The sequence below is a fragment of the Triticum dicoccoides genome, chromosome 1A, assembly GCF_002162155.2.
Source record: "Triticum dicoccoides isolate Atlit2015 ecotype Zavitan chromosome 1A, WEW_v2.0, whole genome shotgun sequence".
NCBI classification, from domain to species: Eukaryota; Viridiplantae; Streptophyta; class Magnoliopsida; order Poales; family Poaceae; genus Triticum; species Triticum dicoccoides.
The window spans coordinates 17,398,048-17,408,279 of record NC_041380.1 but is presented as its reverse complement, the minus strand read 5'-3'; the positions used below and the strand labels follow the sequence as shown (position 1 = coordinate 17,408,279).

Sequence of the window (10,232 nt, the reverse complement as noted above, 5' to 3'; positions counted from 1 at the left end):
CTGATGAATTGTGTGTAACATGCAACTAAAAGTATATATGTGTTTAGAAACTTCATTCAATCTCAAATCCAGTGATATGGTTTTGGTGACATATATCACATCCGCTTGGCTGATCGAATTGAAGACATAAAAAGATGTGCAATGTAACCCTAAGAGATGGCGTACAGTGTATCACGACTATTTTGTTTATGGGTGCATTTGAAAGGACACGGCGTTTTGGTGCCCGGGCTCAGATGAGCCCAAGCATGAATAATAAAACTACAAAAAAATAGAAAACAAATTCAAAAAATGACTTTTTCGTGTGATGCAAGATGCTCAAAGGCGTGATGTTCACGTAAAATTTCATGAAGTTTAGACATTTGACGAGCTCGTGGCAAAAATTCAGGTATGTGATAAAAATTTGAAAAACAACACTATTGATACCCGATTTTGTCTTGTTTGCCGCATGCTCCTATAATGTCCAAACTTCACAAACTTTTGCATGAACATCTTGCTTGGAAAAAAATTCGGATTTCTTGTGTTTGTTTTCTATTTTAAATCATGTTACTATTCACCGGGCTCATCTTGAGCCCGGGCACTGAAGTGGATATTCGCATTTGAAGTATGAGTTTCAGGTAAATTAAGCTGCCAGGATTGTATGCCCTCAGCAATTGGCGACTCTCGGTGCCAATAATATGGGAAACTAGTATTTGAATGGATCTTCATCCTTCCACTTGTTATTTAAAATCTAATCTCAATGTGACAATTGACTTCAAGAGTTCTGAGCTATAAGAGTGAGAATCAACTTCATGTCACACTTGCATACCCAATGATTAACAAGGATTTACTTCTAGGGCCTGTTCGGAGACGCTCCGCTCCACGAGGCCACTCCCGGAGCGGGCGGAGCTCCAGTTAAAAATCGCAGAGCGGGCAAATGGGTGCTCCACAGATTCCGAAATTTCAGGGAGCAGATGGACATCCGAACAGGCCCCCACTGCCAAATCATGGGTCCCAACCCCCTCCACTTGATCCTTGGGTTTGCAAATAATATATGCTTAATTGGTAGGCATGTACGTAGTTTCCTTAGCGCGTTCTATATATTATGACTACGCTTCTCCATTAGCAGCTTGCATGCAATCAACGCGCTAGTAGAACAATGGCGCCCCGCTGGTGGCTGCTGATTCTCTTCCTCGGCGGCAGCGTACTCCAAGCTAGCTCCCAGCCTAATAGCAGAGGTCTCTCTCTCTCCCTCTGCCCTTCGTCGCCGGCCGAAAAAAAACAGAAAAAAATCTTAATTTTGTTATTAGTTTCTCGTGTAATCGTGCATGCCTCATTTTAGATTGCATATCCATGTGTGTAGGTTTCATCAGCATAGACTGCGGGCTAATGGGAGAGGAGAGCTATGTCGACGACGAGACGAACCTGTTATACGTCTCGGACGCCGGCCTCACCGACACCGGCACGCCTTACGACATCTCGGCGGAGTACTACCGGCCGTGGCGCTCCAGGAACGTCCGCAGCCTGCGGAGTTTCCCCGATGGTGCGCGCAACTGCTACACGCTACGATCCCTAGTGTCCGGCCTTAAGTACCTCTTCCGCGCCACGTTTCTCTATGGCAACTACGATGGCCTTAACAAGCCACCAGCGTCGTTCGACCTCTACATCGGCGTCAACTTCTGGACGGTGGTGAACATGTCGTGGTGGGGGTCGGACTCGGACCAGGATAACACGGCGGAGGTGGAGGCCATCGTAGTTGTGCCACACGACTTGGTGCAGGTGTGCCTGGTGAACACCGGCGGCGGGACGCCCTTCATCTCTGGGCTGGAGCTGAGGCCGCTGAAGATGTCGCTCTACCCACAGGCAACGGCGGAGCTGGGCCTGTTCTTGCTGACCAGGCAAAACTTTGGCGCGATAAACGAAACAATCATCAGGTTCCCCGATGATCCATACGACCGGATATGGGACACTTGGTCCCGCCCCACAGTCTGGAAGGAGATGTCCACGACCGAGAGGGTGGACAGCCTCGATGGCGACTACTTCGAGGCGCCCATGGCGGTGCTGCAGACAGCGATCATGCCGCTGAACGACTCTGGGAGCATCAGGTTCGGCTGGAAAGCGGAGCCCCAGCCCAACAATCCGTCGCCAGGGTACCTCGCCGTCTTGCACTTCGTCGAGCTGCAGGTCCTCGCCGGGAACGCCTTGCGCCATTTCAACATCAGTCTCAACAACGACCAAAACTGGTTCCCGGGCTACACGCCACCAGGCTATCTAAAAAGAGGGTATGTCCACAGTAGCTTTACCTACCGGCCGCGCGAGAGCAGCTACCTCTTCACCATCAAGGCCACAGCCAATTCCACGCTGCCGCCCATCATCAACGCCTACGAGGTGTTTTCTGTCATCACCACCACCAACGTTGGTACAGAATCCCAGGATGGTAATCAATTTAATTAACCCGAGTATTTATCTATCTAGTACCTTGTGCTACTGAAATAGTGGGTGCGATACTGCGATGTGATTAACTACTGCAAACATGCGTGTAGCATCGGCTGCCATGGCAATCAAGGCCAGGTACAAGGTGCAGAAGAACTGGATGGGTGATCCGTGCTTTCCCAAGACTATGACGTGGGATAGTCTGAACTGCAGCTATGCCACTGCCAGCCCTCCAAGGATCACAAGCATGTAAGAAGTTCATCTGGCCCACACCTAATGACTTATATTCCATGACGAAATACACAGTCCTAATTACCTACATAAAAAACAATATTTGCCCCCTCGACTACTATTTGTCACTGTTTAAAAATAATAATCCCATAACTTAAGTATCATGCATATACTTCTTCAGCCCTAACTTTTCAAATTGGACAAACATACTGACCCGGTCAAAGCTTATGATCAACAATGATATGTACGTTGATTCAGAAACGTGACAGCCTAGTCATTACATTAAACAGATAAGTAAAAACTTTAGCAACCATCTTTCTCAAACACTGTGATAATGTAAAGAAAATAGAAATAAAAAAAGGTTTCGAGCAAGATAGTGGAATTAAAGGAATTCTAAGAAAAACGCTTGTGAGTTTTAAATATTATTGGAAATTCAAGAAAACTCATAAAAAATTGGAAACATTTTTGTCATTTTCATTTTTCATGATTTTGTACAATATATTTATGAGTTATCTTGAATTCCATCGTCTTCGTAATATTTCTTGAGCTCTTTTATTGTACCCATAGTTCTTCCTTGCGACATCTCGTGTGCAGGAAAAAGCTGCCCCCCAGTGTCGCCTCACTAATCACTGTAGATTGCCCCGGTGTTAGCAGCATCTCATGCAAGCTCACCCGCTCGCACTACCGCTCATTGCAGATGTCTTCGTCCCTCCATAGTGCGCATTCCTCGTTCGTTGTAGCAATTTCCATTGATGGTCATAGAAAAAGCAGATGATGGTTACAGCAAAATCATCGTCACTGCCATGGGGGGTTGCAACAACGCCATGTAGCAAAAGCCGATGACTGTTGCAGTAAAATCATTGCTGCCGCCGTCGGGGGTCCATGATGGTAATTAAGGATAGAGAGGACAGGTGGTGTGTGGGCCCCATGATGGTAAGGACATCGTGGGAGGTGACGCATGGCTAGGCTGGTTGTCCAGCTCAAATTGTATTCCTGGGTGTCGCTAGGAGCCGGTTGACCGGCGCGGTGACAGATCGGACAACTGCCAAACCATCCGATTGTGGCTTCGCATATGCTCCAGATCGACAGGCTCGGTCAAATCTCCCCCCTCAGTGAGGAAAACAGGAAAAAAGAAACTCCACACATCTCTTTCCTCGCGACGGCTCGCGCGCAGGAAAAAATAGTTGCCTAGGGTTGCCTCGCCACTTGCAGTTGATTGCCCCGTCGGTTGCCGCATCTCCGGCAAACCCACCGCGCTCACACTGCTGCTCGTCGCAAACGTCTTCGCCCCTCCATGGCATGCACACTCCTCGCTGGTTGTAGCAATTGTTGGTCGTAGCAAAAGTCGACGACGGTTGCAGCAAAATCATCATCCTCGCCGTCGTGATTCACAATAACGACATGAATGGTTGTAGCAAAGGCCGTCGCCGGTCGGAGCAAAATTCAATGATGGTTGCAGCAAAATCGTCATCGTCAGCCTCTCAGGTCGCACCATCACTATAACTGGTTGTAGCAACTGCCATCGCAGGCACCAGTTCCGGCATCCCTCCAGCTTGGTTGGAGCATCCCATATGTCGCCATTGTAGCAACCCGTGGTCACCATCCTAGCACGGCGCGCTGCCGGTCGCAACTTCCGGTGCGGCACGTCGCAGCATGAGACACCGCCGGTGGCAGATCCGGCATACCACGGCCACAGCTCCCGGTGAGGCTGGTAGTAGCTACCAGTTAGCCAGTCATAGCACCGCATCCCTAGTCGGTGGTGGCTTGGACGCAGCACCAGCGCCCCATCCCCGTGCGATGGTTAGCAGTCAGCGCGAGGCTCCCCGCAATGGCTGCTTGCGACCGTCACAGCGCGGGGGGTAGAGGTGCACGGCTCGAATTGACGAGGTGCCTGGTGGTCACCGGCGCACGGCATTGTGGGAGATGTGAGAAAGAAGAGGGAGATGATGGAGCTCGCGCAAGACCTCCATGGCAGCCGGTACGTAGGAAAAAGGTGAATAAGCGATATGCGAAAGAAAGAGATAAGGATAGAGAAGACAGGTGTTGCATGTGCCCATGATGGCACGTGCGTTGTGGGAGACGACCGTGGCTCAAATTGTTTCCCTATTTACTTTGGAAAATGTTTGTTTTAAGAGCATGGTTAATAATATAGCCGGTAGTTGGCTATAAGATGTTACCACATTATCTATAGTCAACCTTATAGCCAGCAAGTATAATAGTCAGATGCAAATAAGTACTGCTTCATTGATAAATGGCTCATCTTCCTCTCTCACAAAGAAGCGCGTGCTACAGCCGTCTGTTAGTTAGGCTGATTGTAATGGGGAGTAACAAATACTAGTATCATGTATATGATACTAGTGTATGATACTATTTTGATAATGCATAGTATTATAGATCAGTATTTTAGGTTACCTTATTAATTGCCATGAATGACACAAAGTAGTACACCATTTAATATGATATGGTATCATAATATGATACTACATTCTTTTTTTCTTTATTTAATTATGTGTCACATCATCCAAAAAGTCTAGTTGGCATGCATGATACCGCTTATGATACTCCCATTACGACCAGCCTTAGTAGTCCGTTTCTCTTCTCTCTCCTCTTCTCTCTCTGCCGACTCAGCAACAATATATTATTTTAAGTCTTACAACCCGCCCACATCATCTTATTATACTTGCTCTGAACCGAATGAGAAAAGCGAGACATAAGCCGCGTCGAGCAAGCGACATGCGTCCGCTGAGCCCCATGTGATGCTCCTCAACCCGGCCTTATCCAACGTAGGGAAGCCCACAACAACGTATTTTCTATGCCCATTGTGTCGTCTTCCTCACACTCGTCCCTCTCTCTTCTGTTGCCCACTGCCAATGGTCGCCCTTCCTCTCCTCTGCCCTCAGAGTCTCCCTTCTCTTCCCGCCCCTCTCATCCCCTGATGACGGGGTTGTTGCTGCTGCTCAGGGGGCACTGCTGCCGCTGTGATGACTACGCTGCCATGAATTAACAGAAGTTTCGACCCGCGACCACCCCCGGCCATGGCCGTCGAAGCTGTTGTTGCGACAGGGAGCATTTGCGCATGGCAATCAGAGGTACGATTTGAGCACCGCGTGTGGCTCCCTGAGCTGCAATGGAGTGCGCCGCGCTGCGAAGGTGACTGTGGAGAGTGGCCGACGACGGGCGCTGCAACTCCGACGATGTTGCTTTAAAGCTGTTTGGAGCACCGCCGGTGTTGCACTAGAGCAATGCCGGGACACCGGAAGCATAGCCGGCACTGCAATGGAGCTTCGTCGGGACGTCGGAAGCATAGCCGGCGTTGCAATGGAGCTTCGCCAGAGTTGCAATAGAGCTTTGCCGGACATCGTTGGTGCTACGTTGGAGCTCCATCGGGGCTGTGATGGAGTTTCACCGGAGTGCCACCGTATTGCATGGAGGTGCAGGCCGTGGTAACACTTGAGGCGTACAAATAGACCTTACCTGTCCCAAGAATCTTCTACTACCATTTTTCCTTTTAACATATCTTCCGTTGAGGACTTTTGAGCAGCAATTATCGATCTCATCTAGCTAACCAGGAAGTCGACCGACACTTGAATCGGAACGCCCTCCTTCCCCTGCGTTATATCCCAGTGGAGCTTCCATATTCGCCATAATAACATGATGATCATACTTCAAACTATCTTTGAACCGCCAGCTAGAAGTAACAGTAGCAAGTCGCTGCCCATATCGATCACCTCCTCCTTGCGCGGAATCGGCCACACAGACCCAATCGTGTCCCACAAGGTGCTTGCATGCATGCATGCAACAAGGGCATGGTGTGCCCTTTCATCTTCCTAGCTGCACACGGGGCATGTCGCTCGTGTGGTAAGGTGCCGGTACTGTTTGTTCAGTCGTCGCCAATGCTCCGGACACTACTTTCCACACAAGTATCTTCATCTTCTGTGGCACTATAGTTTGCCAAATAACCTTCCACAATGGCCGTTCTCCATCCAGCTGCGAGCTAGACGCTCTGTCCGCAAACCCGACATTATGTTGTGCTGTTGCCAACCGATAAGCACTCCGGGTGCCAAGCCAAAAAAATCATCCCGGTGACGAGGGGATGTTCTAATCTGAAGAATTTTTATCACATCCATAGGCCAAAAAAAACCCTCTATCCGTTCATTCATCCAAGCACCATTATCAGCAATAAAATCAGACACACGGTTAAATCTCCAATAAATTTAATTATGTAGATAAAAAACAATATTTGGTCTCTCAGCTACTAGCTGTCACTGTTTACAAAATTAATCTCTCAACTTCCATATCATGCATACTTCTTGGACCCTAAGCTTTTCAAATAGAAAAAATATAATGGGTCCTGGACCAGCGCCGGATGACCCGGTCAAAGCTTATATATGATCAGATACATGGCAGCCTAGTCATTAAATAAAAAATAAAAAAACTTGAGAAACATATTTCTCAGAAAAGGTGATTATATGTTAACATAACAAAAGCAGATTTGTTTCAGCATGATTTAGAAATTAAAGATTTTTTTAAAGGATAAACAGGTATGTGTTTTCTGTTTTCTTAGGATCTCAAAAACTGATAAATAAATTAGTGATGCATTTTTTTGAATTTTCATTATGTTCATAAAAGATATTTGTGAGCTACACAGAATGCCTTATATCGTCATGATACTTATATTGTGTTTGCTACTTTTTTAGAAATTCCAGTTTCACAGTTCCACATTTTAATTAAAATTTCCACAACATTTATGTTTTATTTATCCTATGTTTTGTGATCGGCTGCTTTCCTGTGCAGAACCACCAACGTGTTGTCAGTCTTGCCACTTTAGCTGAGGCTAGAACCAAAATTGCCTAGATTAAACTTTTTAGGCCTCCAGTCCAAGATGTCTGGTTACGAAGTTTAAGGAACAAATCTATAATTGCCAAATGGTTGAGAGACCAAAAGGGTATTTATTTTACTACGGATAGCGGACTGATCCTTGGTATATACATGTCTTTTTTTTTTTGTAGAAATCTGTCCTCCAGCAGCCTGAATGGTGATATATCGTCTTCTTTTGCAAATCTCAAGGCCCTCCAATACTTGTACTAATTACTAATTCCGAAGTTCCTTATTTATTTGGCTTATATTTTATTATAGGTTTCAGCAACAATAATAACTCTTAAGAAACTAAAGATCATCTTTCCATATCTTGCAGGAATTTGTCAAACAATAACTTGACGGGCGCTATTCCAGATGCCCTTTCACAATTACAATCGTTGACAGATATGTAAGTCCGGCAACAAGTTAGCACTGGCTAGATAATGATATCTTGATCCATATGCAGGCACACTAAATTACAGCTCAGGCACTACACATGACACATACATTATAATTAATAAATTTTTACCCAACTATTTGAGTTATCATATATATATATATATGTAGCGTGATTAATTTGTTTCCTCCAGAGATTTGTCTGGCAACCAGCTCAATGGATCGATTCCCTCTGGACTTCTCAAAAGAATTCAAGATGGCTCCCTGAATCTAAGGTATGCATACATACTTCATAAATTTCGTAAGGCATATTCATTAACTAACTTGATCATTAATTTCTTAGACATGGCAACAATCCAAACCTTTGTATTGGTGACAATTCATGTCAGCTTGCTGCCAAAACGAAGAGCAAACTGGCAATCTACGTTATTCTCCCCTTACTTGTCATTCTGGTGATAGTATCTGTGGTCGTCCTAGTTTTTTTCTTTCAAAGACGACGAAAGCAGCATCAAGGTGAGAGTGGGGCCTTTTCCATCATGATCCATCTAGCGCACAATAATGTCTTGTTGGTACATTAATTCATCAATTGCATGTGTTATACATGAAGGATCAATGAACAATAGGACCATGATAAAGCCACAGAACGAGGAGGAAATGTCAACGAGCCATGGTGGTGCTAGTGATTCGCTGCGGCTAGTCGAGAACCGCCGGTTCACATACAGGGAACTCGAGATGATAACCAATGGCTTCGAGCGGGTGCTTGGCCAAGGAGGGTTTGGCCGCGTCTATGATGGCTTCCTGGAGGACGGTACTCAAGTGGTGGTGAAGTTGCGGTCCCATTCCTCCAAACAAGGTGTCAAGGAGTTCCTCACAGAGGTACATTGGGACCATCCTGTGACAACACATGTCTTCAACTCTCCGCAAAAATTTATGATTCGCATGTGAAAATTTGTTGTGCTTGTGCAGGCTCAAATTCTAACCCGGATTCATCACAAGAATCTTGTGACTATGATTGGTTACTGCAAGGATGGGGAGTATATGGCTCTTGTGTATGAGTACATGTCACAAGGAACCCTGCAAGAGCACATTGCTGGTATGAATACCAATTCCGACAAACAATAAAAAGTAGCTTTTGACTCCCAGGAAAAAATATAGCATATAAAAAAAGAGCTCTTAGATGTTCCCTTTTAACCCTTGATATACGAAAGTCATCCTCATCTGAACTATTGTATTTGCAGGAAGCGAGCGAAGTTTACGTTGGAGGCAGAGGCTTCGGATTGCACTTGAATCTGCACAAGGTTCATGCTCAAATGCATTCTATTGTTGTTTCTTTCTTTTTACAATAGAAGAGAACACTATTCTAGCCTATGAAATTTTTGGAGGCACTTTATGTTGTCGGAAACACATCTCTGTTTCCAGAATCTTATGGTTGGCTGGTCTTTTGATGTGTAGGGTTAGAGTATCTGCACAAGGGGTGCAACCCGCCTCTTATACATAGGGATGTCAAGGCCACCAACATCTTATTGAATGCTCGACTAGAGGCCAAGATCGCAGATTTTGGCCTGTCCAAGGCGTTTGATCACCACAATGGAAACTACATTTCAACAAATACAATTGTTGGTACACCCGGATATGTTGATCCAGAATACCAGGCGACGGTGCAACCCACAACCAAGAGCGATGTGTACAGCTTTGGTGTGGTATTGCTAGAGCTGGTCACCGGGAAGCCGGCCATCCTCTCGGAGCCAGAACCCATGAACATTATTCATTGGGTGCGACAGCGGCTAGCGAGAGGCAACATGGAGGGTGTGGTGGACACACGAATGCATGGCGGTTACAATATCAATGTCGTTTGGAAGGTGGCGGAGATCGCACTCAAATGCACCGCACAGGAATCAGTGCAGCGGCCCACCATTGCTGATGTTGTGGTGCAACTACAGGAGTGCTTGGAGCTTGAGGAGGGTCGCACCCGTGACTTCAGCACTGGCGGTGGCAACAATGATTACTCGAGCTGGAATTATAATGCTTATGGCAGTGGGCAATCCACTGATGTGAGCAAGAATGCTGCATTTGGGACGGAATTGAGGATGCCAACAGTGGGCCTCGGTCTAGCTCCTGCTGCACGTTGAAAGACGTCTTCGTCTAAAACCATTTATATGATTGCTACTTTCTTGAATGCCTTGTAAGATTGTTAATCATGTTGTAATTTACTGATTAAAGTAAGTGCAAGTGGATATTTTTCAGATAAGTTGCATGCAATTGTATTTGTTTTTAAAGTAAGGCATCAAAGTCCATGTATTTGTATAACTAGATGATACCCTATGCATTGTTGAGGTAAT

General features: G+C 46.0%; 1 protein-coding gene across 1 annotated transcript; it reads left to right on the top strand.

Moving 5' to 3' along the window:
• The first annotated feature begins 1,135 nt into the window (after positions 1-1,135).
• LOC119350092 (probable LRR receptor-like protein kinase At1g51890) lies at positions 1,136-10,022 on the top strand. Its single transcript, XM_037618094.1, has 11 exons — positions 1,136-1,214; positions 1,340-2,413; positions 2,520-2,658; positions 7,650-7,721; positions 7,835-7,906; positions 8,088-8,168; positions 8,237-8,395; positions 8,517-8,769; positions 8,860-8,986; positions 9,132-9,191; positions 9,346-10,022. The coding sequence occupies exons 1-11, from the start codon at positions 1,136-1,138 to the stop codon at positions 10,020-10,022; spliced, it is 2,793 nt and encodes a 930-aa protein (XP_037473991.1).
• Positions 10,023-10,232: the final 210 nt, after the last annotated feature.

Excerpts from the sequence above, each read along its gene's own strand:
- LOC119350092 (XM_037618094.1), top strand. The coding sequence starts at position 1,136 with ATGGCGCCCCGCTGGTGGCTGCTGATTCTCTTCCTCGGCGGCAGCGTA. Across the intron at positions 8,770-8,859 it reads TCAAGGAGTTCCTCACAGAG|GCTCAAATTCTAACCCGGAT; the intron begins GTACATTGGGAC and ends GTGCTTGTGCAG. Across the intron at positions 8,987-9,131 it reads CCTGCAAGAGCACATTGCTG|GAAGCGAGCGAAGTTTACGT; the intron begins GTATGAATACCA and ends TTGTATTTGCAG.